The sequence below is a fragment of the Physella acuta genome, unplaced genomic scaffold, assembly GCF_028476545.2.
Source record: "Physella acuta isolate Inbredline_101_S28 unplaced genomic scaffold, ASM2847654v3 ptg000562l, whole genome shotgun sequence".
Lineage (NCBI taxonomy): Eukaryota > Metazoa > Mollusca > Gastropoda > Physidae > Physella > Physella acuta.
Genome location: NW_026732081.1, coordinates 1367399 through 1393959, shown reverse-complemented (window position 1 = coordinate 1393959; position 26561 = coordinate 1367399). Strand labels below are relative to the sequence as shown.

The window sequence follows — 26561 nt, the reverse complement described above, 5'->3', positions numbered from 1 at the left end:
TGCCACACTTACTCCCCCCCCCCCCCACAAAATTCGGGGGGAGGGGGTTGGGAGAGAAGCCTGAAAGAAACTGAGTATATACTTTGGCCTGCATACTGTATAATAATCTTTTAGCACTTTTCTTGTCAGCAAACCTTATCTGTCAATTATATAGCAGATTTCAATGTTGAATATTATTTTTAGTGCATTGAAAAGCTTATCATAAGTGGGGTTTTTTTTTTTTTTTGTTTCATTTTATTCCTTTTAAAGTTTAAATTTTCATCTTTTAATGGAACATATAACAACTAGTTCTAAATAGATATTTCATGGTTGATGTAGATATTTTATAGTCCACACCCGCAAAAAATTTCTTATCATATACGTTTTGTGGAAGCAAAATGTATTGTTTTAAAACTTATTCAGATAAATTAATATTAAAATATTTATTTAAAAAGACTTATGTTAAACTTAGTGTTGAATAAAACAAACTTTTAAAATAATTATGTTGTTCTTTAATTTTTTAAACACAGCAACATAAAAAATTAATAATTGGATACAATTAACTTGTATGTAATCGACTAGACTTGTAATTTTAAGCACAACCATTCCATGAACAGTGACTGGTCATAGAATTCCAACAATAACCAGCAGTTTTAAACTTAAATAATTGTATTAAATACATTAGAAATGCTTAAACTAGAACAACCAGTTCCAAACTTTGAAGGGGCTGAATTAGGAGTTCTTCTGTGGGATTTTCACAAAGACCTAAAAATAAATATATAAGGTAACAAAATAAGAAAACTTGTTTACAAAACATAATTAATCAAAATGTTATACAACTTAAAATATAAATATTTGTCCAATGTTTGGAAAGATTTTTATAGTTAAAATAAAAATATTTGTTGTACTTGTTTGTTTTAAATATGTTACTGATATTTCTTTGTTGGACATTAATTTTTTAAATGCACTTATTAATTAAACACGAAAATATTTGTTTCCTACTTACTGTTTTGACTTCCACATAATTCTGTAAGCCATATTCTCCCCTGTTAACAAAAAATATTGAACTGTTAATTTTTTAATACACAAAGAAGATAAAGAAATTGAGCATGAAACTGAATTTTGTGTTTTGTTATAAATAGCAAGAACTCTCAATTTGTTAATAAGAATTTGGTTTAATATTTTTAAAAACCTTGTCCTAACAATTCAATCAATACAAAAAAGTAAACTAGTATTTTTTGCAGCGATTTTTCATTGAAATTTACCTAACTTAAAAAAAGTTCAATTTTCTATTACAATGAATGTTTACAATACTAAACACATAATTTAAATTTCAAGCAAGGTCCTGTATTTAAAAAAGTTACTTACAGTTCTCTGCCTAGGCCAGATTTCTTAAAGCCACCAAAAGGTGCTTGAGGAGCAACATGATTATAGGAGTTTATCCTGAGAAAGAAAATATGAAATTTGTAAGTTGATAGTCTTTCAAATTGTGGACAAAGCATATAGGAAATTTGTTAGACAATGAAACTATTTTATTTGACAGATGTTAACTTCATTGTAGACAACCTACCAAACAGTCCCAGCCTGCACACCCTGGGCAAACATGAGAGCTTTGTTGATATCATTTGTGAAGACGGCAGCTCCAAGTCCATAAGTTGTGTTGTTAGCACGCTTCAAGACCTCATCAAGGTCTTTAAACTTGAGAATTTGTTGCACTGGTCCAAAGATCTGGGTGCAAGAAAAAGTTGAATCACTTCTGATCTCAAACTCAGTAAAACTAAGGGTGTTTATGTACTCCTACTAAATTAAATATGAGTTCAAGTTAAAAGTTACCTCCTCTTTGGCAATTCTCATATCATCAGTCACATTGGAGAACACAGTAGGTGTAACATAAAATCCTTGATCTCCATGTCTTTCACCACCAAACTCAACCTTGGCACCTTCTTTCTTTCCACTTTCAATTAAACCTAGTATTTTGTTCAGCTGTTCCTGATCAATCTAAAAATATAACATTTGCAGGGTAAGATTACTTAAAAATACCTTGAAAAAATATTACAAAGATCGCTTGAATTGACAAATTTTAAATTCAAATAAATAATTTTTTTTTTAAATTGTACCTGTGGTCCATTGATAGTGTTAGAGTCAAAAGGATCTCCAATTTTTCTTGTCTTAGCCAGCTCACGGCTCTTGGCAACAAACTCATCATAGATGTTTTCATGGACGTAAGTTCTGGTACCTGCCACACAACACTGACCCATGTTGGTCATGCATGCTTCTTGTGCCTCAGCCACTGCCTTGTCAACTGCAACAAATCACTTACTTTTATTTCATTGTACAGCATACCAAGCTATTTATTTTTAACACTGCATATGTAAGACGATTTGAAGATTCTATGAATAAAAAGTTAGAATCATTACTAAAGTGTTCAGTAGCAGAACTGCTTAGAGATTTCTTGCTTCATTTTAAAATTATTACAATTATATGACCATCATTACAATGCAATTGACTTTTTTATTACAATTATCATAGACCTTTTGAAAAATAACTTATCCCCATTTTTTCATTTCAACACAGGAAATTTTTTCAAACTGTTTTTATTTATTGATTTTTGCAAACCTCTTATTGCAAAAAAAAAAAACAACAACAATGTTTAGAACATTATTGTTAATTTACTTTGTTGGATAACAAACACAAGTTCAACTTACTGTCTACATCATCAAATATGACACATGGGCTTTTACCACCTAATTCAAGGGTTGTCCTTTTGATATTTGAAGCCCCAGCTGCTTGCATGATAAGCTGGCCAATCTATTGAATATATTAGTTTTCATGATTCGATTCTATTATAAACAAAGTGAAAAATTATGAGCAATGTCAAACTGTTACCCACTTCAGTGGAGCCTGTAAAGGCCACTTTATTGATATCAGGATGGCTAGTGATAGCTGCACCAGCTGTTGGCCCATAGCCAGGTACCACATTGACAACACCAGGAGGAAAGCCAGCCTAAGGAATTAATTATCATATTTTTATCAATACTTTCTACATGCACACAAAAAGGATATTCCGGTTAATTATGAAAAAGGCTATAACTTGTATTGTCAAAACCTACACAGAAATAGAAATTTTGATGTATAGCACTCCAATTGATTAAAAAGACAATTATCTATTAGATATGGTAAAGAAAGTAAATTTTTTCTATATAAAATAAAAAAAACCACAAGCAAACCTCTTTGATTAGAGCAGCCAGGTAGAGGGCAGTTAGTGGAGTTTGTTCAGCTGGTTTAAGGACAACAACATTTCCAGCTGCGACAGCAGGGGCAATCTTCCAGGCAGCCATAACAAGGGGGTAGTTCCACTGGAAAATTATTTTACATAGATAAATTTTTTTTCCAAATTTTTTCTCTAAATGTCTCAACAATAATTTCTAAAACTATAAAATTTAATGAATTAAATTTCACATAATTACATTTAAATCACGACTTTTATTAGCACTGTCACTGAACTGAACAAAAAACTTACAGGAATTATTTGACCACAGATACCCACAGGTTCATGACGAGTGAAAGCGAAAAAGTTTCCATCTGAAGATGTACACGAGTTTTTAACCACAATTGCCAACACAGTATAACATTAGCATAAAAGGTTTTAAAAATTAAAAATAGTTAAAGTAGATTAGAGGGCTGATCCACTTACCAGCTGGAATAGTTTTGCCACAGATTTTGTCTGCCCATCCAGCATAGTATTTGAACACCATTGATGAGAAGAAAGCATCACCTACTGACCCATGAAGAGCAAAAGCCTTGCCATTGTCTAGGGTTTCAAGACTCTAAAACAAAAGCCACACACTTTGATTAGTAGTGCTAATTACTCATCAACTTTCATTTAATATTTTCTTTAATGTAAAAGTATATATAGATATAGTAAATACCATTTGAAATGTAAATGGTGCTGTTGAATTGAACTCACCGCAATGTAATTGACATCCCTTTCAATGAGCTCAGCAACTTTGTAGAGCAGACGACCTCTAGCACTGGCATCCATGGTCCTGTAAGGGGAGCCAAGTTCAAAGGCTTTCTGGGCAGCTTTAACAGCCAAATCCACATCTTCCTACAACACAAATATATGTAACACTTCAGCTTCAATCTCAGTCATAGTCCTAACAAGTTTAGGGAACATTAGAAATAGGTCAAACAGAGGAGAAATGTAGAATAGTGTAATATACAAAGCGATGCGGCATACAGTTGAGGTACGAGTAGATACCAATAGAATAGCAAGACCAATTTAATGTGAGAATACAAGTAGTAGAAAGTTATAGCTGGACAAGTTAGATAGCAAAGGTGGTGTTAGGGTAGTTTATGTTTTTAACTGGAGCAATTCTATTGACCTTAAAGTGAAGATAGTTGATTCCCTAAAATACCCAAACAGTGTATAATCCCCCCACCTCCACCACCAGTCAAAAACTTAGTTTCTATCTTCTTGTATAAAACTGTTGAACGTTACCTTATCAGCTTCTTGGATGTCTGCTATCTTTTGACCAGTTGCAGGGTTTATTGTAGGGAAAGTTTTGCCACTCAAAGAGTTCACAAACTCATTGTTTATGAATAGCTAAAATTTTAAAAATAGCATAAAATAAAATATGTGTCAACTTTAAGATAACTAATGTATTACATGAATAAAATCTTATGATTTTGTTTGTGCAGATCTCAGAATCTGTAATAAATCCAAAATAAAATATCAATGCTAAAAACTAATATTTGCAGCAGTTTCATCTGGAGTTTTTATACCAACAAATCATAGTGGAAGTCCAGGCAAGTGTATTATAACAGAAAATAATCAACTAATTGTACCACTAATTCTTAAAATGTAAGTCTATATAACTATATATGCACAAAGAGAATGATGGAGTTCATACTAGATTTTTAACTCCACAATATTTAACAAGAAAAACAATATTTCCAAAAGTAATAATACTTTAAAAAATTTAAAACAAACTCAGCTCTAAGGAATAAAACACAGTTCAAAAGTAAATATATGGTTCTGGAAGGATAGTGGTATGTAATTTAGTAATTTTTAAAAACCTAATTTACTCAGAAATAGAGTTTCTAAAGAATTTATGAAATAAAATAAATGTTATCAACACTTCAGCCACTGTAATCAGTATAGTTTAACAAAAGAAAGATATGTTAACACTTTTTTCTTTTTACGCCAGATAAGATATGTAGTTCATATAGCCAAGCTTAAGGCAAGCAACATGACCAAGCATTTCACTAAACAGCATGAAGAAGTGCATTTGACCTAGTTAGGCTAAAGCTGGAGATAAGTATACACATATGAATATGATACAAAACAGACAAATTTTCTCTGATGCTTTTTCATTGTTATAGCTAGTTATTTGATACTGTCATTTAATATATCCCAAAATGGAGTAAATAATGTACAAAATGTATGCTAACATATGATATGCTGAAGTCTAGTAACAAGAGGTGTAGAAAATCATAGTCAACATAATTTCTGTTATCTCAGGCAGTAGTGTATCAGCAATATGCCCAGCTGCCTTTATTTTCCCTAACATAAGCCAGGTACACATTGGAGTTGGGTAGACTAAGGGCCATACTACCACTCTAGCCAGAGACCCAAACTTGGGACAAGTTGATTAGTTTTTAAACTAAAACTTAAAATGTTTCAGAAGTAAAGGATAAAAAGTTTCCCATTCAAAAAATTTACCTGTGTGTATTTAATTTCAGGCTCTCTAATAGGCTTGAAGTTCTCCATTCTGTACCAGAAAAAATAAAGAATCAACATAAAAAAATTTTGATTTTCTAATGCATGCTGCTTATAAAATTGTATCATTGGTATTTTTTGTGCATTTTATGTTAAGATAAGTGAAAAAGTTGGGGTTAAAATAAGGTAAAAGGGCTTTAGCCAGCATTGAAGTAGGCCTAAAAAAAAACAACAGCTAACTAACTCTACTCTAGACCAGGGGTCTCCAAACTATGGTCATCTTATCCGGCCCGCGGAGATCTTTTTGTTCGCGGAAAAAAAAGGTTTGTTAGAGGTGGCTGAGGAACTTTGCCCAGAAAATTTAAAACAATTTGAATATGTAACTTTGGGTGCAAATACCATTGCCCTCCGTGTTGCAGACATTGATGAAAACATTGTGACTCAAATAGTGAAAACTATATAACAAGTTTTGCAATTTTCCAATTGCAATGGATGAGTCGCTGGACATTTTATTCATGTTTTTGAACAAGTACAAGGCAACAGCTTGACGCACTTTCAGCAGTGCAAGGCCTTCATGGCTAAAGCAACAGCTCTGTTCCCCACATCATTTGCATGCAAGATCAAAGACCTCCAGCTGCACTTTCAGTGGCGGTTTTCTTACTAGGATTCAAAGGCAGAAGAAGTGAGACTATATCAAACCCCAATTGAAGCAAATGTAACCAGTTGCCCCAGATGAACTGCAGATGGAGGTCATTGAATTGCAAGCAAATGACATCCTTAGAGAACAAAATTGGACCTCAAGTGTGTTGTCGGCCCCTGACAGTGTTTCTTTCAGACTTTTTCTCCTGGGGGGGGGGGGGGGCATTTTAATTATGTATATATTTCTATATAAATTATATTTTGTTAGGGGGGGGGGGTGCGGGGAACTCTGCCACCCCAAAGAGATGCATGGAAGAAACTCTGGCCCCCAAAATGATATTTGATAGTCAATGCGGCCCTCGGCTGAAAAGTTTGGAGACCCCCGCTCTGGACTCTAGTGGAGGTCAATCAAAGCTTTGACATCTAGATCTATAATCTATACTCTTATTAACTACTATAGCTACCTTATCATCTGATAGCCTGTGTATAGTTCATGGGATATATTTCTTTAATAATAATAAAATAACTAACCTTAATATTACTATATTATTAGTTAGGGCCTATAGCACAACATTAAGATTAGGTCAGGCTAAAATATCAAAATTAGGCCTAGCCAACAATAAGATTTGGTCTAGATCTAGATCTAGATCTAGCTCAAATAAAATTAGACCTAGCGAACAAAGTCCTAACCCTAGAGATTTTAGAAAGATAATCTTCAGTCACTCTTTTCTTTTAATATCTAATCTACATTTACTTTAGAAAATCTAGATTTTAGATTCTAAAATTTAGATTTAGAATCTAGATTCTAGTCTAGATCTAGATTTCTATAGTCTAGATTCTAGATCTACGAACTTAACTTACTTGTAGAACCAACAGTTTTAGCTAATGCAGCGTAAATGAATAAGTAACAGTACAAATGTTGGTCGTGTTGAAGAGCAAGATAACGCCACAAAGACAGCAGACTATGTGAGCCGTTGCTCTGCTGCCACGATATTAGGCCTCGGTATTTATATTATTTTTTTACCCAGTTCAGAGTTCAGAGTTGAAAAGTCATGGCCAGGAGAGAAAAAAAATAAGTGAGCAACTGAATGTTTTGTTACAGAGTTAGCACCAAAAAATACCTATCATAGAACAGAGGAATTATTAGTTAGAAAAAACTAAGGATTAGGCCTAAGTCTATTTAATTTAAATTATAGGTCTACATCGCATAATTTACAATAATTTCGGGGGCGATTACAACAGGACTTATTTTTATACTTAATTTTTTTCACTGCAGTTCTTTCCCTTAGTCCAGGGGTTCCCAACCTTTTTTACTTTCTCGTATATACGAAGTATAGAGAAAGTATTGTAATCGTGCACAAAAATCATTTGAAATTTTAACAATTTTCACCGTATTACACCTCAGTCCTTCATCACATCCGAAGTATAGAGGACTTATTTTAATCGGGCAAAAATTATCAATCCAGATTTATCAAAATTAAGAGGTTTTATGCGTAATCCAGTCTGAAAAACTGGACTTTGCAATTCTGTCCGTATGTCTGTGTGTGTGTCTGTGTGTGTGTCTGTCCGTGTGTAAACACGATAACTTGAGTACCGTTACAGCTAGGTTGATGAAATTTCATATATAAGTATTTTATCAAAATCGTAGATCCGTATCAACTTTTGAGCGATTTCCGATAACCGGAAGTGGTACTTTTCCTACTTTGAATTTTTTAAAAGCCTATAACTTTAGTACTATTTCAGATAGATAAATGAAATTTCACAAGTAAGTAAAAGATCTAATTCTCTACCTTCTGTTAAATTTTGAGTAATTTCCGTTGACTGGAAGTAGTAATTTACGCTACTTCCGATTTCTCAAAAAACTAATGTAAATTTTTAAAGTACTAATAATATTGCGCACTATTATACGCGTTTTTATTCGGCGTTTGCTTGGTGCGCAATGTTTTTTTTATGAGATTATATTCTATTTTTAAAAGTTTAAGTATTTAAAATGGATTAAAAATCATAACTATATCCCCAGTTACCATCCCCTGTTGTTTTATATAAGAATATTCGAGAAAGTTTAGGGGAGATCACTACCGGTTTATTTACTCTAGAGTCTAGAGCACATTCTAAAATATCGGAAAGGGTGGCGGGCACCACCTATTTTAAATCGACAAACTCCTTCCAGAGGCGTAGCGACCCTTCCCTTCACCCGGGGACAAAACTTTCGATTTGCACCCCCCCCCCTCAAACTTTCGATTTGCACCCCCCGCAAATTTTCGATTTGCACCCCCCCTCAAATTTTCGATTTTCACCCCCCCCCCCCCCCTCAAATTTTTGATTTGCACCCCCCTCCTCAAACTTTCGATTTGCACCCCACCTCCCTCCTCAAACTTTCGATTTCCATCCCCTTCAACCTTTTAATAATGTTTATGAAAAAATTCAGTCTCTGTCGAATAGTGAGAGGCGGGTACATACGAATCGTTCAGCGGGCGCCATGGCGCCCACGGGCACGGGGTTGGGAACCCCTGCCTTAGTCCATTCCCCTAAAAAAACTAATTAAAAACTTGTAATATTGTGTTATTCTCAGAAGCTGTGCAACTCCTTCAGTCAGGCAAACAAGTAAAAGTGTCTGATCTTAACTTTTAATTTTCAGGCATTTTTTTCTTTGTGAGGGGCACTTCAAACTTCCTGTCGAAGGGGCACTGGAGATGCTTGAAATATGTACAACGAGCCGACTTTTCAGTAATTCATACTTTGTGAGTTCGACAGTACCAATGCTGCCACTGAAAATATTTGCTTTAAAACACTATCAGTAGGTCGTTAAGAACGATACTACCCCCCACCCTCCTTTCCCCCAACCCCTACCCTACACCCCCCCCCCCCCGTGAAAGCAGCCTCCTCTTAGTTACCTCCCCTAAGTTTAAAATCGTTTCAAACTAAATTATCTGCCCCGTCACTAAATCCGGCTATACAATTGTAAACATTTAGCGTGAACCACGGCTCACCAGACCATGTAGGGGTGGGGTAGTAGGGAGCACGCTTACAGCTTGTTTTCTAGCGTCTCCAAGAAGAGAATTATATATATATATATATATATATATATATATATATATATATATATATATATATATATATATATATATATATATATATATATATATATATATATATATATACACGACCATGTGAGTGACCTGTTAACTGCCGACTTCACGATAGAGAAGTAAAGGAGGGACTTATGGGGCACACTCTAGGTAAATTTTTAACATATGGTAGATCAACGGCTAACCAGAAAGTCTCGAGTTTGGTTGCTGGGATTGAGTAGGTAGGATGTCACTGAGTTCACCCAGCCCTGGGTACCTTAAACGATCAGGAAAGTAAAGGCGACTGAGCTTAGTGCTGGCTGACCACACTATGTATGTTGAGGTCAAGGAAATTAGTCAACTCTACCACCGTCCCATAGACGGTAGGTTTGAAAGGGTAATTGACGATAGTCATCAGGCCTATAAAGGTGCTAAGGTGATTCCAAGTATAGTCTCGATTTCATGCTCTGTTCTGCGCTTGGCGTGAGAAGGAAGAGAAAACTGTAGTTTGTGATAATGTGTGAGCAGAGGCGTAGTGAGGGCGGGGCGGGGGGTGCGGACCGCACCGGGTGACACCATTTAGGGGTGACACAACGGCAAAAAAATGCAAAATGTACAGAAGAAAAATGTCTTAGTGCCAGATCCATTAGTGATTGATTAAAGTTAAATAAACATAAGTACAAATCGACAATTATTACAAGAGGATGGGGGTGTTGTTTCCTGGGGGGGGGGGGGGGGGAACACCACGAAGTGCCGCACCGGGTAACACCCGACCTAGCGACGCCTCTGTATGTGAGTTGTTTAGATCTTAAAGTTTTAAATTTGTAGTTTGTGATAGGTGAGTTGTTTAGACCATTAAAACAGTCGAAAAGTGTTTCAAATTTTCAGCTGAAATTATTTCTGATAGAGGGACAACTGTACATAAATAGCCTGTCCTAGAGCGGGCGCTCTGCCATCCCTCTCCCAACATGCACAGTCTACCAGTTCAGCATGTTGTTAAATAATGGGTGGTGACCTGACCTCCTTGACCTATAATGTGAGCGCTTGGTGACTTAAACTACTAGTGACATAATTAGTAGGGGAAATCACAGCTAACATAGTTTGTTAAATGGTACCCAACAACATTTCAAAGGTATAGCTAACATAGTCTGCATTAACATCTAACAAAAACAACAACGTAATGTATTTTTTAAAATGCGTGCCACACAACCCCCCCCCCCCAACACACCGTAAATCTCTACATGTGTTGATGTTAAAATGTTACACGTAGAGGATCCCCCCCCCTCCAACACACCGTAAATTTCTACTTGTGTGCATGTTTAAATGTTACACGTAGATGATTCCCCCCCCCCCCCCCCCCCAACACACCGTAAATCTCTACATGTGTTGATGTTAAAATGTTACACGTAGAGGATCCCCCCCCCCCCCCACAAACACACCGTAACTATCTCCTTGTGTTGATGTTAAAATGTTACAAGTAGAGGATCCCCCCCCCCCCACAAACACACCGTAACTATCTCCTTGCGTTGATGTTTAAATGTTACATGTAGAGGATTTAAAAGAATGAAAGCATTCAATGAAAGCTGATAACATATAAGTATAAGGTCACTCACAACGAATGTTAAACACATTACATACATAGACTGACATTTATTGAGCTTTCAAAACCTATGAGGTATAAGCTATTGATCTATGGGATAGTTTAGCACGTCAGATAGCAATTTTTGGAGGGTTTATTTTAGTTTATCAGATAGCAATATTTGGAGGGTTTATTTTAGTTTATCAGATAGCAATATTTGGAGGGGGTTATTTTAGTTTGTCAGATAGCAATATTTTGGAAGGGTTATTTTAGTTTGTCAGATAGCAATATTTGGAGGGTTTGTTTTAGATTTTAGATCAATAGGGGGGAAAACGAATCCCTTCACTTGCACATGGAGTGAAAGTGTCAGTTTGACGCCTTCACATTCAAGCAGATCCAAAAAAGCTTAGCACACAGCAAGTTGCTGGGCCCGAGAGAAGAGAGGATTGAGATGGAGATAGTATGGAGGGGGGAATTGTGGTCGGATAGGAGAGCACATGATCAGAGGCGTAGCGAGGGGGGGGGGGCGGGGGGGGGGGACATATGTCCCCGGGCGCCGACCTTAGGGGGGGGCGCCAAATTGAAAGTTTGAGGGGGGGTGCAAATGAAAAGTTCGAGGGGGGGGGGGGTGCAAATCGAAAGTTTGAGGGGGGGGGGGTGCAAATGAAAAGTTCGAGGGGGGGGGGTGCAAATCTAAAGTTTGAGGGGGGGGGGTGCAAATCGAAAATTTGCTCCCGAGGGGGGCGCCAAATTGAAAGTATGTCCCCGGGCGCCGGGAAGGGTCGCTACGCCTCTGCACATGATTGCTAAGTCCTGAACACAGGGCAGACGAGGCTCGTTAGCTGGGGACAGCAACCCATCTAAGAGAGGAAACTTTAATATTAAACAACTATTGTGTTTTTGGATGAACAAAGGCTATGGAAGCAAATCTTGAAAGAAAAGCAGGCTGAAATCGGAGTAATATGGCGCACATGTTGACAAGTAATACTTGGAGAAAATCTCGTCGAATATTATTACTCAAGAACGAAGAAGAAGACAATATTTTGAGCCAAATTGAGTTGTTTAGTAAGAAATAGAATTTTAAAATAGAGGCCTACTCAATACAAATACTCATAGAACTAGAGCTTATAGCACTTCCGAATTTAGCAAAATACTAACACTGGGCATGATGGTCTAAACATCATGACTGGAAGAAGATTCCTGCTTTAGCCAAAAAATATTCATTTCATTGGTATCAGATAACGAGGTAGTACTACACATAACACCAGCAACACACATACTACATACGTAGAGTATCATAGACACACATGTTATATACGTAGAGTATCAGAAACCCACATGTTATATACGTACAGGATCAGATACATACATGTTATATACGTAAGGGATCAGAGACTTGTATTATATATCACCTATGGTTTAATAACTCTTGTATCGATAACATGTAAAACTAGTGGGCAACTCCCCCCCCCCCCCACTCCCCACCTCCATCCCGTTACACTACCTTAGATCGACTGATTAAGATCTAAACGACAATTTAAACAAACCATCTTTAGATCTTGACGTGTTTTATAACTACACTATACAAGATGTTGATCGACCCATATTTTTAACGCTAGACTGTATCATGCTAACATTAACATAAGCTTGAGGTTTGTGTGGAGATTACTAGTGGTAGGAATTTTATGTGCTGAAACTTTTCGTTAATGCGTCTTTTCGTTGTTGTTTGGTTTCGTGAAACGGAAGACGATTCAATAAGATACACGAGCTATATTAAAATTTGTTATAGTTTTCTTTTGATAACCGGTAATAACAAAAGGATATAGTTTGGATGAAAGTGTTCAGTGTCCTCTCAAACCTTTTAATGAGACCGCACAGAGATGATGAAAGACAGCCGAAGAATTCTTTTCAGAGCTCGAAAGGTACGATTTCCAAAAGAACAGAGATATAAAGTTTATTTCTAAACCAAATTTTTAAATTGTTTTGCATAGTTTGCTGCTATGAATAGTAAAATGTTTTTTGGTTTTATTGTAGTTTAGTATGCAGTGTTTTAGCTTGGTCAAATCAGTACTAATTTTTGAAAGAAGTGTACCTTATACAATGTTTGTAAAAACAATAAACACACACACAAATATATATATATAATATATATATATATATATATATATATATATATATATATATATATATATATATATATATATATATATGACTTGTATTGCAGCGTTACATGTTCGGGAAGGATCACTGTAAAGTTCTGTTACTGTGTGTTATATCGTTTATCATCATAGTGTATCACGTGATCCACCACAGAGACCCCGAATCAGGTCGGTTTATTACCTACAGCCAGTGTTTCTTCCAGACTTTTTTCTCCCGGGGGGGGGGGGGGGGTGGGGGGCACTTGAAATATTCGGGGGGGGGGGGCTAAAATTTTCGGGGGGGGGGGAGGCGGAAAACTGATAAAAGTATATATTTTCTATATAAATTTCATTTCGCTCGGGGGAGAGGGGGGGGAGAGACTATCTTCGGGAGGGGGGGGTACTAGTGTGCCCCCCCCCCCCCCGAATAGATACCTGGAAGAAACACTGCCTGCAGCCCCTATGTATGAACGAACATCTAGATTTAAACACTCAACCCTTAATCTCACCATACACAGTACACCTCTTGTACACTGAGATGTTGATGACACTCATTAACCAAATTACCAACATAAACAAAAAAAAAACGTACCTGAAAAATGTACCTGGTAATTTGTTAGTACATCGTGGTAGAAAATAGCAATGTAAACAGAAAGTGTTATTTCAACGCCAAGGGTAGACAAAGGTACAGAATATAGTCCAAGTTAAGATAGAACAGACAGACCCCACGGGTTCCGAACCTACCACTCCTCACGGCACCGAATCGCCTCGCCTTCCATGCATCAAGTCAGACGTGTAACCGATTCTGCCAATCAGCTCTACAAAAATAAAGCTTTCATAACACTTTCTGTTTACATTGCTATTTCAGTCACAACGCCTGCTTCCACCCCTCACCATGGTAGAAAATAGATGTGTTGAGAATGTCTAGTCTAGTGCTATTCAGTGGTAGGATAGTGTATCTAGTCGTGTAAGGGTTCTAGACCAGACTTTCTATAACTACACTTTGGAAGAAACTCTGATTGGGTTTGGAAGTACAAGGTTAAGAAATTACTGGGTTCATAGAGTGTTGGGCTTAGAAAATATAGGGTTCGTAAAAAATGGGGGTTTAGAAAATATTGGTTTCAGAAAGTATTTTGATTCAGTAAATATTTTGATTCAGCAAGTATTATGTTCAGAAAGTATTTTGATTCAGTAAATGCTTTGATTCAGACAGTATTGGGTTCAGAAAAAATGTTAGCCACATAGCAAATACCTGTAGTGAACTTTGAACCCCCCAGGTTCCAATGTATCCGTCGCGTTTCATAAGCTAATTGTTGATTTCTTAATATTTAACGTGTTTTGTTTTTTAATCTTGTCTTTTTAGGAACAAATTCTAAGCGACGCTCCTTGGTGGTTCGACCATCAAAACCTTACAAGAGCCACCCATACCATGCCAGGAAGCACACCAAATCGTCTGCTTTGAGCAAGAACAATAACTCATCTCTAAGTTCGACCAAAGACGAAAGTAACTCATTTAAAAAGTTGAGAAAAGTCGAAAATAACTTTATTCAATATGTGAAAATAGAAGAAAATAACTCATTCCAAAATCTGAAAAAGGAGGACCACGCTCCGATACTCGATAGCCCAAAACAACCTACTCAACCCATTCAGGCTGTTCCGTCAAAAAGTGTTTTACTTGAAACATTTAAAAGCGATTTAAAGCCAAAAGAAACCATTCCGATTTTGAACAATTCAATTTCTCAAGTTAATCGCAAAGTTTACCAAAAGGCGGCAAATGAATTTGTACATAAAATTTGGCTTAAAAACAATACATTGGAGATAAATAAATTTGGCATGCCTAGTAAAAATCTGGCTAAATTGAACAACCTGCTGATAAAGCCTGTACCGAATACGTCCGGTCAATCTTTCCCCAAACTTTTATTTGAAAGTCATAAAAAGTTTGGGACAAATCAAGAAATAAAGAAACAACACCTGCTTTCACTAAACAAATCGCAAACTTTGGGTACCATTGCATCAAACGCTAAAACATTTAGTCAAAGCGGTGCTGATAAAAATTCAAAGCTACATTTTACAAATGGCTGACTTAACTAAGTGTTGGAAAATTGGATTACGTCCCCTGTATAAAACAAAGCGACAAATGAATCTTTTTCCATTTTTTTTTTTTTGTTAGCAAACATCAAGTGTTTGTAGCAATTAAAAGCTAAATTTCTTTTGTAACAAGTTTGATTCAAATAAAATGGTTGAAAATATGTTTAAAATTTATTATTTTAAAAAAAAATCCAATTAGTCCCAAAAGCTAGTTCAACCTTTTTCAATAGTTTTGATCAACAGAATCATTAAACATTATATAAATCCGGCGTTAAAACAAACGAGAAGAAACAATTGATAAGGAACACAGAACGACACCGGTATCATTGTACTATTTATTCGAAAGGCAAATTATAATTGCAAGACGTTTTATCGGCTCCGAATATCGGAAATTACTTTAAATAAAATGCATACACACACTACATCACTTATTCCATCACTCATTATCTATTTAGCTCATAACACCCAACCACTAAACAAGCATCATATTTCACAATTCAATTAATATTCTACTAATATTTAATTTGCCTGATCGCATTTTCTTCCCGAAATATTTTCCTCAATCAAAAGTTTTGTGTTTGAAAACTATTAATTAAAATATATTTAATTAATTTGCCCAAACTATGTTATCATCACTCCTCCTAATCTATCCAAAATAATCACACACTTTGTAAACATTTTAAAAGAATATATTTTTATAGCATTAAACACTTAAACCCTTGATATTATCTATTTACAAGTCTAAATTGATTATATTAGCTTGCATAAAAAAATTCATTACCACGATTTATTATTATTTAGTTTGTAAAATATTTCATTTTACTTTTTAAAATCCTATTTTTTTTTCTTTTTCCCTTTCTTCTTGCCTCCCTTGCTGCTTTTTGTGCTCTTCTTGCTAGAACCCTCGTCTCCTGTGGTCAGCCTCTCCATCCTTTTCTTGGCCAGGGGCGTGTTGTTGAACCACCAGACGAAGTCTTCGTGTTCCTGCATGTAGATGGGGTCGTGGGCCGCGATCTTGACCACGAACTCTAGGGGGGTCAGGGCTCTGCCTTTAGTTCTCATCTTGCTCAGCCTCTCTTCAGTTATGACTTCCTGACACGTTTCTTTGATGGCTTGCATCGTGAAGCCGGTGGTCACCTGTGGGGGGCAAGGGGAGCTACATAGGCCGTGTATCGTGAGAGCAGGAAAACATATCTCTATTTATCATGTTATACCTTGTGTTACGAGAAGATATTCTTTTAGGGATTTTCCTCCCCCCAAATCAGCGCGTCTACCACCCCTCCCCAAGCCCACCCTTAGACGAAATAGAAAAAGAATGTATAAAGAAATAAATACTTTGACTAGTGTGCCTCCCCCATATTCCGGAGAAAAATGTCTGGAACAAACCCTTGTTACGAGAAGATATTATTTTAGGCCTCCCCCCCCCCCCCCCCCACACACAGCACATCTACCGCCCCTCCCCCACCCTTGGACGAAATAGAGATAAAATTTATAAAGAAATATATACTTTGACTAGTGTGCCTCCCTCATATTCGGGAGAAAAATGTCTGAAAGAAACCCTTGTTACGAGAAGATATTCTTTTTGGGACCCCCCCCCCCCCCCCACAGCATATCTACCGCCCCTCCCCCACCCTTGGACGAAATAGAAATAAAATTTATAAAGAAATATATACTTTAACTAGTTTGTCATTCTCCTCCTCCCCCCCCCCCCCCCCCCACCCCCTTTCTTCGGAGAAAAAATTCTGAAAGAAACCCATGCTACGAGGTTGAAAGTATAGACTGAAAGGGGCTTAGAGAGATATTGTTAGCTTCAGGCACATGCGGATCTAGTGGGTGGCTGAGTAGTTTTACCAATTCCCCCCCCCCCCCCCCCCCATCCCTCTATGGTGAGAATATGGGGTGATAGAGATTTCAGAAAACAATAAGTCGTATGTAAGTCGTATGTAAGTCGTATGTAAGTCGTGTGTAAATGCTCCAGACAATTGTAAATAAAATCAGCTGTTATAGCTATGGGTGGATCTAGGGAGAGACACGGCTTAGCGCCCCTCCCTCCCATTCCCACATATATATGTATGTATATCTAACCTCCCTCAAACTGAAAGGTGATAGTAAAGATCCAAATATTGCCCTCGCTAACCAACTTAACAAGCCGAGTGCTAGTTATATCTCCAGACGTACCTTCGTCAAAGATGAGAAATCCATATTCTCCAGCTCGAAGTGTGACAGCCCGGCCATAGTGCCTATGAAGTGTTGCCATATCATATATCTAAAGAAAACGTATTCAAACAACTGGTGTAAATCATTCAATGTTGTTGGTTTGGGGTTGTTTTAAAGAAAAGAAAACTACAACCCCACCAAACTTCCATCGTAAAGAGAAATCACCGGTGGTTTTGTACTTAATGGTACACTGACAACATCAACTCACCTGCTCCCACTGTGGGTATAACAATTAGAGATGTATTTAATCGACTCTCACTGTGGGTGGTACAGTGACAACATCAACTCACCTGCTTCCATTGTATATGGTAAAGTGACAACACCAACTCACCTGCTCCCATTGTATATGGTAAAGTGACAACACCAACTCACCTGCTCCCATTGTATATGGTACAGTGACAACATCAACTCACATGCTCCAGTTGTGGTACAGTGACAACATCAACTCACCTGCTCCAGTTGTGGTACAGTGACAACATCAACTCACCTGCTCCAGTTGTGGTACAGTGACAACATCAACTCACCTGCTCCCATTGTATATGGTACAGTGACAACATCAACTCACCTGCTCCCATTGTATATGGTACAGTGACAACATCAACTCACCTGCTCCAGTTGTAGTACAGTGACAACATCAACTCACCTGCTCCCATTGTATATGGTACAGTGACAACATCAACTCACCTGCTCCAGTTGTGGTACAGTGACAACATCAACTCACCTGCTCCCATTGTATATGGTACAGTGACAATATAAACTCACCTGCTCCAGTTGTGGTACAGTGACAACACCAACTCACCTGCTCCCATTGTATATGGTACAGTGACAACATCAACTCACCTGCTCCCATTGTATATGGTACAGTGACAACATCAACTCACCTGCTCCCATTGTATATGGTACAGTGACAACATCAACTCACCTGCTCCCATTGTATATGGTACAGTGACAACATCATCTCACCTGCTCCAGTTGTGGTACAGTGACAACACCAACTCACCTGCTCCCACTGTATGTTGTACAGTGACAACACCAACTCACCTGCTCCCATTGTATATGGTACAGTGACAGCATCAACTCACCTGCTCCCATTGTATATGGTACAGTGACAACATCAACTCACCTGCTCCCATTGTATATGGTACAGTGACAATATCAACTCACCTGCTCCCATTGTATATGGTACAGTGACAACATCAACTCACCTGCTCCCATTGTATATGGTACAGTGACATCAACTCACCTGCTCCCATTGTATATGGTACAGTGACAACATCAACTCACCTGCTCCCATTGTATATGGTACAGTGACAACATCAACTCACATGCTCCAGTTGTGGTACAGTGACAACATCAACTCACCTGCTCCAGTTGTGGTACAGTGACAACACCAACTCACCTGCTCCCATTGTATATGGTACAGTGACATCAACTCACCTGCTCCCATTGTATATGGTACAGTGACAACATCAACTCACCTGCTCCCATTGTATATGGTACAGTGACAACATCAACTCACATGCTCCAGTTGTGGTACAGTGACAACATCAACTCACCTGCTCCCATTGTATATGGTACAGTGACATCAACTCACCTGCTCCCATTGTATATGGTACAGTGACAGCATCAACTCACCTGCTCCCATTGTATATGGTACAGTGACATCAACTCACCTGCTCCAAGTGTATGTGGCACAGTGACATCAACTCACCTGCTCCCACTGTATATTGTACAGTGACAACATCAACTCACCTACTTCCATTGTATATGGTACAGTGACATCAACTCACCTGCTCCAAGTGTATGTGGCACAGTGACATCAACTCACCTGCTCCAGTTGTGGTACAATGACAACACCAACTCACCTGCTCCAGTTGTGGTACAATGACAACACCAACTCACCTGCTCCCATAGTCTGGTAGTGGGACAACACCAACTCACCTGCTCCAGTTGTGGTACAATGACAACACCAACTCACCTGCTCCCATAGTCTGGTAGTGGGACAACACCAACTCACCTGCTCCCATAGTCTGGTAGTGGGACAACAACGGTCCGTTTAAAAGCTTTAGAGAGCGGCTTTTGTTTACAAAGACTCGGTCTCCTTGTTGTGCCTATCAGCATCATCCTGTCTCCGTTTTTTATTTTCTGTCATGGTAATCAAGGGCTCCATTAGTTTTCATTCGTTTATGTTTACGTTTATACATTCGCATTTTACATTCCCAACCTTGTTAATCTAAGCAACATGTAACGATTAATAAAATAACATGTGATTTATTATAAGACACACAAACATAAGTTTGCTATAATGTTATTTTGGAGAAAAGTTTACTGGTGTTAATTTAAGAAATTATGGTTAAGTTTGTATGCATTGAAAAAAATAGTGTTAAGTTTACAAGTGTTTAAAAAATATAGTACTGTTTACATCAGATTTTCTTTCAGACATATATCTCCATGGGGAGGGGGGGCACTTGAAATTTTCGGGGTGGGAGGGTGTGGGGAGCGGACTTAGATTTCCGGGGTGGTGGAGGCGGACACAGGCTGAAGTACATATTTTTTATATAAACTCTACTTCGTTCAAATTCTCCCCGAATCGATGCCTGGAATCATTAGTCACAAAGGTAAAGTTACATCATCTATGAATAAATCCAAGCCCACTGAACAGATGTACACCTACCTTGAGAGTTTTATTGATAACTTTCGCCCACTTGTGAGGCCTGGCTAGGTCATTTTTATTTTTCTTCTTCAAATACAAATCCTCACATTGATTGATCCAAAACACCGACGGCTCTAAGGCTTTTCCAACCTGATTAAAACAAATGACGGCACTAAATCTTTACCTATATGAGTAAAACAAACGACGCAGTGAACTCTACGACCGGAGGTCTTTCTTCTTCTTCTCCTTTGTTCTTAATTCTAATGGTGGAACAGATTCCCTCCAACACGTGTTGACTCCGACTTCAGCCTGCTTTTCTTTTTGGATTTGCTTCCATAGCATTTGTCCAACCAAGAACAAACTACAAGGCAGCATTTGTTTGAATTTGGAGTTTCTGTCCCCAGCTATCGAGTCTCATCTGCATAAGGGGTTCAAACTCGAGCCTTTTCGGTTTAGCAGCCATGAGCTTTACCGACTCGACCACGGCGGCCAACTACCGGAGATCTTGTTAACCGTTACAATGAATGTTTAAAGAAGTGAATGTTTTGGCTAGCGACAAGTACTATGTTAAATTTTATATTGCCTGAGAATGTTATATTTTATATTATCTGAGCGTATACCAAGAAACGATGAAGAGAGAAAATGAACGTGAGACTCCATAATTTTTGTATGCGAGCTGTCATACTGATGAGGTCAAGGCCACTAGTGTGAGAATTTGATGAGGTCAAGGCTAGAAAGGTCATAGGTTGTGAGTTGAACATCACATACATGATGAGGTTCATGGCCAATAGGGTGAAAGCTGGTATACGTCTTGAGGTCAGGTCTGAAGAGTCATATGTGGAGAGGTTAAGGCCATAAGGGAGATAACTGTAACGCGTGATGAGGTCAAGGTCAGAAGGGTGAGAAATCAGGTTAAACGACTCGCCGAGTTTTCAATAAACGATTACAATATCTCCCCTCCCCTAATAAGGGATAGAATAGATTTCAATATTAAGTGGTTGTCCATTTAAATGCATAAATAATAACAATCTTTAAAAAATATATATATCTAATGTAAATCTAATATCGTTAATAGTGATGTGTGAATATTTTTATTTTAAATAAAGAGTATGGATTACCTTCATTATTAAATGCATAATCATTTTCATTCCTTCTTTACTGTCGTATTTCCCCATCAGATTGGACGGGGTGATATCAAATAGATTAGCCCCAGCCTCGTGACAGATAGCTTGTACTAGCATCTTTTTGCCCGTCCCCCTCAGGCCCGCAATCAGAAGAGACCTTAAACAAAACAGTCCTCTTAAAAAACATATTCAACCATAGGTAGTCACGACTCATCAGAAACGACTATGTTAGCGTACGTTTATAGGATAAAAGGCAAATATATCAAATTGTTGTAAGCTTAGATCACCTGTTTAATGGCGAAAACTGATGAACTTCGGCTGATCCTAGAGGTAAAATAGCAAACTCTGTGATGAGCCGCCTGACGTCTGCTAGTGACGGAAGAGGGTTGAGATCCGAATCTTGAGTGCTGCTTCCGGTGTAGGAGTAGTCCCCCAGGAAGTCACTCAGCTGGGTGGGTGAAACTCGTTTGATGACCTCGTTCTGTACAAGTTCTTCATACAGATCATCCATCGTCCGGTCTTTTGTCAAATCTTTATCTTTTTTCTTCCTCCCTCCCTTTTTCTTACCTTTCCCGCCATTTTTATTCTTCCCCTTTTTCTTCGTCTTCGCCTGCACCGCCTTTTCAATCGCAATTTTCATATTTTCTATCTCAAACCTCATGAGCTTGTCAACCTCCAACCTGATTTTCTCAGCGATGTTCATGCGTATCGCCTCCTTCATCAGTTCGCTGTCGTGTTTTTGGTGGATGTTATGCATGTCATCTTTATAGAACCAGTACTTCATGTATTCATCCTTTTCCTCTGAGAGCGACGTCAGCATTTGTGACATTGGCATCACCCACTGGTACCCCTCCTCCTCTTCTTTTTTACCCTTTTTATCAGCAGCTTTTTTATCAGATTTTTTAGACGGCGGTTTTTTACTTTTCGAATCGTCGAACATCTCAGCCAATTCCTGTTCAACTTGTTTCACCGTTTTGTTACTAAATAAATAATTGCTGCCGCCCATTTCTTCCGTGGGAAACTCTGGAAATACACCAATAGCATTTTTTGTCTCAAGCAGCCATTGAATGATGTTGTATTTCAGGTTCTCTGCCATGTTCTGTCCTTCATCTGCCAAGATCTTGTCCTCCCATTCCGCAAGTTCCAGCTCATAATCCATCATGTTATCTTCAATTTTTCTCTTATTCCTTTCAATATGTTCTTGTCGTTGTTTCTGCAGCTCAGCGATACTATTCTTAGGGTATGACATCATACCAAGACTCTGCAGTTCTTCTTGTCGCATCCTCCGCGTCTTGCATTTAAAAACATAACAGGCCCAGGTGTCGGCTGTTTTTCTTAAGAGGGCGTGATTATTTTTCTTTTGTGAAAGCCAACAAGCCTTCTCGTAGTACTTGAGCCGTCCCATGTAGGCTCTCTGATGTCGTTGAATCAGCAAGATCGCCTGTTCTCTGGTCATGTCTACCTCCTGTTTCCTAGGCTCAACCCCGCCTTCAATTTTCTTGACGATGCTTTCTAGAATAAGTTCCCTGTTTTGTAAAACGATCGTTCTCTCGTCCCTAAAGTAGCGAGGGATTGTCATCTCCACTTCATCGGGCGTAAGCTGCAAGTCTTGTAAAACGTCATCGAAAAAATGGAATTCTCTTTCCTCAACGTCAATCATTAACTCTTTGAGCTCTAAGATGCGAGTTAGAATTCCAGCCATACATTTTTTGACGAGGATACGCTTCTGGGGGTGTACCATGTAGGTGTAGCACTCGTCAAGATTTCGAGCAATTAAGATATATCTCAGGTATCTGTGGGGAAAGAGGGGGAGGGGGATAACATGAAAAAGTGTATGGTACGATTTAATATATTTTTGTTCAATCGTTGTAGTTAATGTGTCCTGTTTTTTTGAGTGGTTAAATTTTGTTTAATTATTGTGATTTAATAGACGACCGTTCATGTTAAGATTTTAATTATCATTCATTTTTTTAAAAATATTTAATATGAACATGAATTGATAATTATGATTAATTTTTTTTTAAATCTAAAATCAGCTTAATTTATCATAGAAATACCACACTCACATATAAAAGTATCGTCCGTCCAAAAACCTAGATTGAACGAGAAAATAAACTAGAATCTATAGCACCGACAACATAACATACCGGACCACACACAGCTGGAAAGCCTTTTCTCGACTTTTGATTGGCTTTTGGTCTTTAGGCTTCCCCTTCTTGTTGAAAAACATGGAGTTTTCCTCGGCCAGCAGACGGTTGATCTCCGATTGGGTTTCGTGCCATTTTTTGTTGTAGTACGCGTTCAGGGGCACTGGCGGTTTCTTATTCCTGTCACGCGCAGTTCATTGTTTTCAAAGAAGCTTAGTTATCAAAAATATTTATTACAAAACAAACTGGAAACTATACATTATGGAGATGTTCCACTTTAGATTATACGTCAAAAGAGACAGAGGAAAAGGGGGGGGGGGATATACGTGCATGCATTAGAATGTGAACCCCCCCCTTCTCTACCGGACTTATATTTCCGGGGGGAGTGGCGGACACTAATTAAAGTATATTTTCTTTTTTTTTGTAAATCAAATTTATTTTTCTATTTCGTTGGGTAACGGGAGAGGGGAAACGTGTTTCATGGGCCGAGCCCCCCCCCCCTCTCGAAGAAGTGTCTGAAAGAAACTGTATGCAGCCTACGTTGAGACCATCTTTAAACTCCCCTCCCCGCAAAACAGATCCTGCCTTCACCACTATGTATGACTTCCCTCGCCCAAAAGGTTCTATGATCCCCTCAGCAGGTCAACGAATATCGGCAGATTGTTCTCTACTCTCACTTTGCTTACCAGTAATACACGTCCTGTGTCGCCACCACCACTGGCTTCGCCTTTTTCGCCTTCTTCCCTTCTCCCCTCTTTCCTTTCTCTTTCTTTGGGCCCATCTTCTTTCAAGTACTCATGTTACCAGTCAGCATCTTTTAAAATAAATATTAACAACTTAATTTTATATAATCACAAATTACTACTAATAAATACTCAATATAGGCAGTTTTTTTTTTTAATTTTTAAAAAGTTTTATGGGGTCATTCATAAACGACGAAAATGGTAGCTGCAGTACATTAAAGATGGGTTAGGCATCACAGAAATGGCAGAAGAAGACACAAAAGGCTTTCATTCTACCACAATTACCACCTCACTATTTCATTTCCCCTTCCCCCGTGCCCCCCTCCCTCCGTACACCACGATCCTACTCACACCCCTATTCGTTGTCCAAGCGTCCTTTAACACGCGTCTTTTCATCTGGATATCGTGGCCTTTAGACAAGATGTCACTGTCGAGCTATAAGCCCAAACTTATGTTATTGTTTGTATTTTTTGTCTACTCTTTAAACCCAATGTTTTGTGCTGACAATGATCTTAGGTCCAGACAGTGGCGGAACTAGAAGTCAAAGGCTCCCCCGCAAAGAAAAAACTAGGGCCCCATATATATATATATATATATATATATATATATATATATATATTTATATATATATATATATATATATATATTATATATATATATATATATATATATATAAATATATATATATATATATATATATATATATATATATATATATATATATATATATATACAAAATTTATATCCTAACTGAGTAATTGAGTCTACTTCTTTGCAATATATAACCTTTCTGAGTGAACAAAACAGAAAAATTTAGTCCAAACTCGGTTGAATCCAAGAAAATATCATACACATGCTGTTCAAATATATATAAAGACTTTAACTTGACTCGTGAATGGTTTCTCGCGTTATGTTTATTTTTTTCATTTTTGGCTTTTATAATATCAATTTTGAAAACATTGATTTTTATAGCCATACTATTATATAGTACGTCTTATTTAAGTAACAATTCAGAGAATCAATTGCTTTTTAATATACATAGTACAAAACTATTTAAATGAGCTTCGTGGGCATCCCTATTTTAAAGAAGGGCAGTAAGGCTTGGAAGTAGTGTGAATGTTTACCTACCTTTCAAACTATAGCTCTTGTAGATTTTAAAATATTTTTCTACGCAACAATCTCTGCTATAGTAGACCTGTTTTTTTTTTTTTTTTTACAAAACCACTTTCAAGATGCATGAAAAACATAATTTTTGAAAAAAAAATTCATTGTTTTTTGGTCGGAACTGGGCCCCTAAACGTCCTGCCCCCCCCCTCCCCGCATTGCTGGGTCTGGCGGCAGTGTTTCTTCCAGACTTTTTTCTCCGGGGGGGGGGGGGGGGCACTTGAAATTTTCGGGGGGGGGGGCGGTAAACTTTCTTCGGGGGGGGGGGGCGGACACTGTTAAAAGTATATATTTTCTATATAAATTATATAAATTTCATTTCGTTCGGGGGGGGGGGGGCGGTAAAATTTTTTCGGGGGGGGGGGCTTTGCCCCCCCCCCCCCCCCCGAAGAGATGCCTGGAAGAAACTCTGTCTGGCGGTATGGTAGTTCCGCCTCTGGGTCCAGACTTCTAATGTATCTGCATTTGTCTACCCGTTTTGTTACAACTTCCATTTAAAAAATTAACGGCGTCACATTTTAAAACATTTTTAATACCCCACCCCTTTCCAATATCACCTATTGTTAAAAAAGCCAAACCCCCACCCTAAAATTGACGTTACATTAAAACCTACTAGAATCTAGATCTAGATCTAATCTAGATCTAGATCTATGATTCCATGAATATGAGTTTGCTTTCTTTTGTCTTACCTCATAGATCTAATATGATTTCAATATGAAGTGCAGCAATGCACATAGCAACAATGGATCACCCAAAGAGTAATCTGTAAGTAACGGGGGAAAATCAAGCGGTTTCACGTGCATTAATTAATTTTACGTAGCCAAAGCTACGCTAAATTTCAAAAGTTTAGCCCATTGCATAACACTGGACACTGCAGCCCATAGAAAACGAAACCAAAACGTCAATCAATGTGCGTTCAAGGTGCGACGCACACTAGTATAGTGCAAAATTTTTATAGATTTCGCATTACCCAGTTATAATATAGATCTTACTTTTAATTTGTTTTGTGCGTAAAACTAGATCATATAATGCTTTGGCCAATCAAATCTAAATCGAGTACTTGAGATGACTTATTTAGATCTAGATCTAGATCTAAATATTGTTTTAAAAGAATAAGCTAATAATTTTGATATGTTCAGATTTAGACTAAAACCTCTATAGATCTATAGACTAGATCTGTTATCGACAATAACAACAAAAAAAAAAAAAAAAAAAAAAAAAAAAAAAAAAAAAAGAAAAAAAGAAAAAAAAAAAGAAATAAAAATTCAACATACGTTCGGTTTTCAGAATGTTTTTCTCA

The 26561-nt window shown here is 37.7% G+C and overlaps 3 protein-coding genes across 3 annotated transcripts; 1 reads left to right on the top strand and 2 right to left on the bottom strand.

Moving 5' to 3' along the window:
• Window positions 1–476: 476 nt before the first annotated feature.
• Window positions 477–7355, bottom strand: LOC131946486 (aldehyde dehydrogenase 1A1). The gene is made up of 15 exons (XM_059307283.1): window positions 7202–7355; window positions 5705–5753; window positions 4481–4585; window positions 3947–4087; window positions 3674–3806; window positions 3500–3561; window positions 3207–3335; window positions 2870–2983; window positions 2685–2787; window positions 2097–2281; window positions 1813–1977; window positions 1550–1707; window positions 1348–1422; window positions 986–1025; window positions 477–744 (listed from the first exon to the last, which is right to left on the bottom strand). The coding sequence occupies exons 2-15, from the start codon at window positions 5750–5752 to the stop codon at window positions 712–714; spliced, it is 1491 nt and encodes a 496-aa protein (XP_059163266.1). The 5' UTR covers window position 5753; window positions 7202–7355; the 3' UTR covers window positions 477–711.
• A 5204-nt stretch (window positions 7356–12559) lies between these two features.
• LOC131946478 (uncharacterized) lies at window positions 12560–15362 on the top strand. Its single transcript, XM_059307256.1, has 3 exons — window positions 12560–12909; window positions 13212–13314; window positions 14489–15362. The coding sequence occupies exons 1-3, from the start codon at window positions 12868–12870 to the stop codon at window positions 15205–15207; spliced, it is 864 nt and encodes a 287-aa protein (XP_059163239.1). The 5' UTR covers window positions 12560–12867; the 3' UTR covers window positions 15208–15362.
• A 134-nt stretch (window positions 15363–15496) lies between these two features.
• LOC131946477 (dynein regulatory complex protein 11) lies at window positions 15497–26173 on the bottom strand. The gene is made up of 9 exons (XM_059307255.1): window positions 25951–26173; window positions 24041–24168; window positions 23355–23534; window positions 21495–23000; window positions 21202–21364; window positions 20105–20233; window positions 19448–19575; window positions 17392–17479; window positions 15497–16350 (listed from the first exon to the last, which is right to left on the bottom strand). Exons 2-9 carry the CDS (start codon window positions 24133–24135, stop codon window positions 16048–16050), a joined length of 2592 nt encoding a protein of 863 aa, XP_059163238.1. The 5' UTR covers window positions 24136–24168; window positions 25951–26173; the 3' UTR covers window positions 15497–16047.
• Between the last annotated feature and the right edge of the window lie 388 nt (window positions 26174–26561).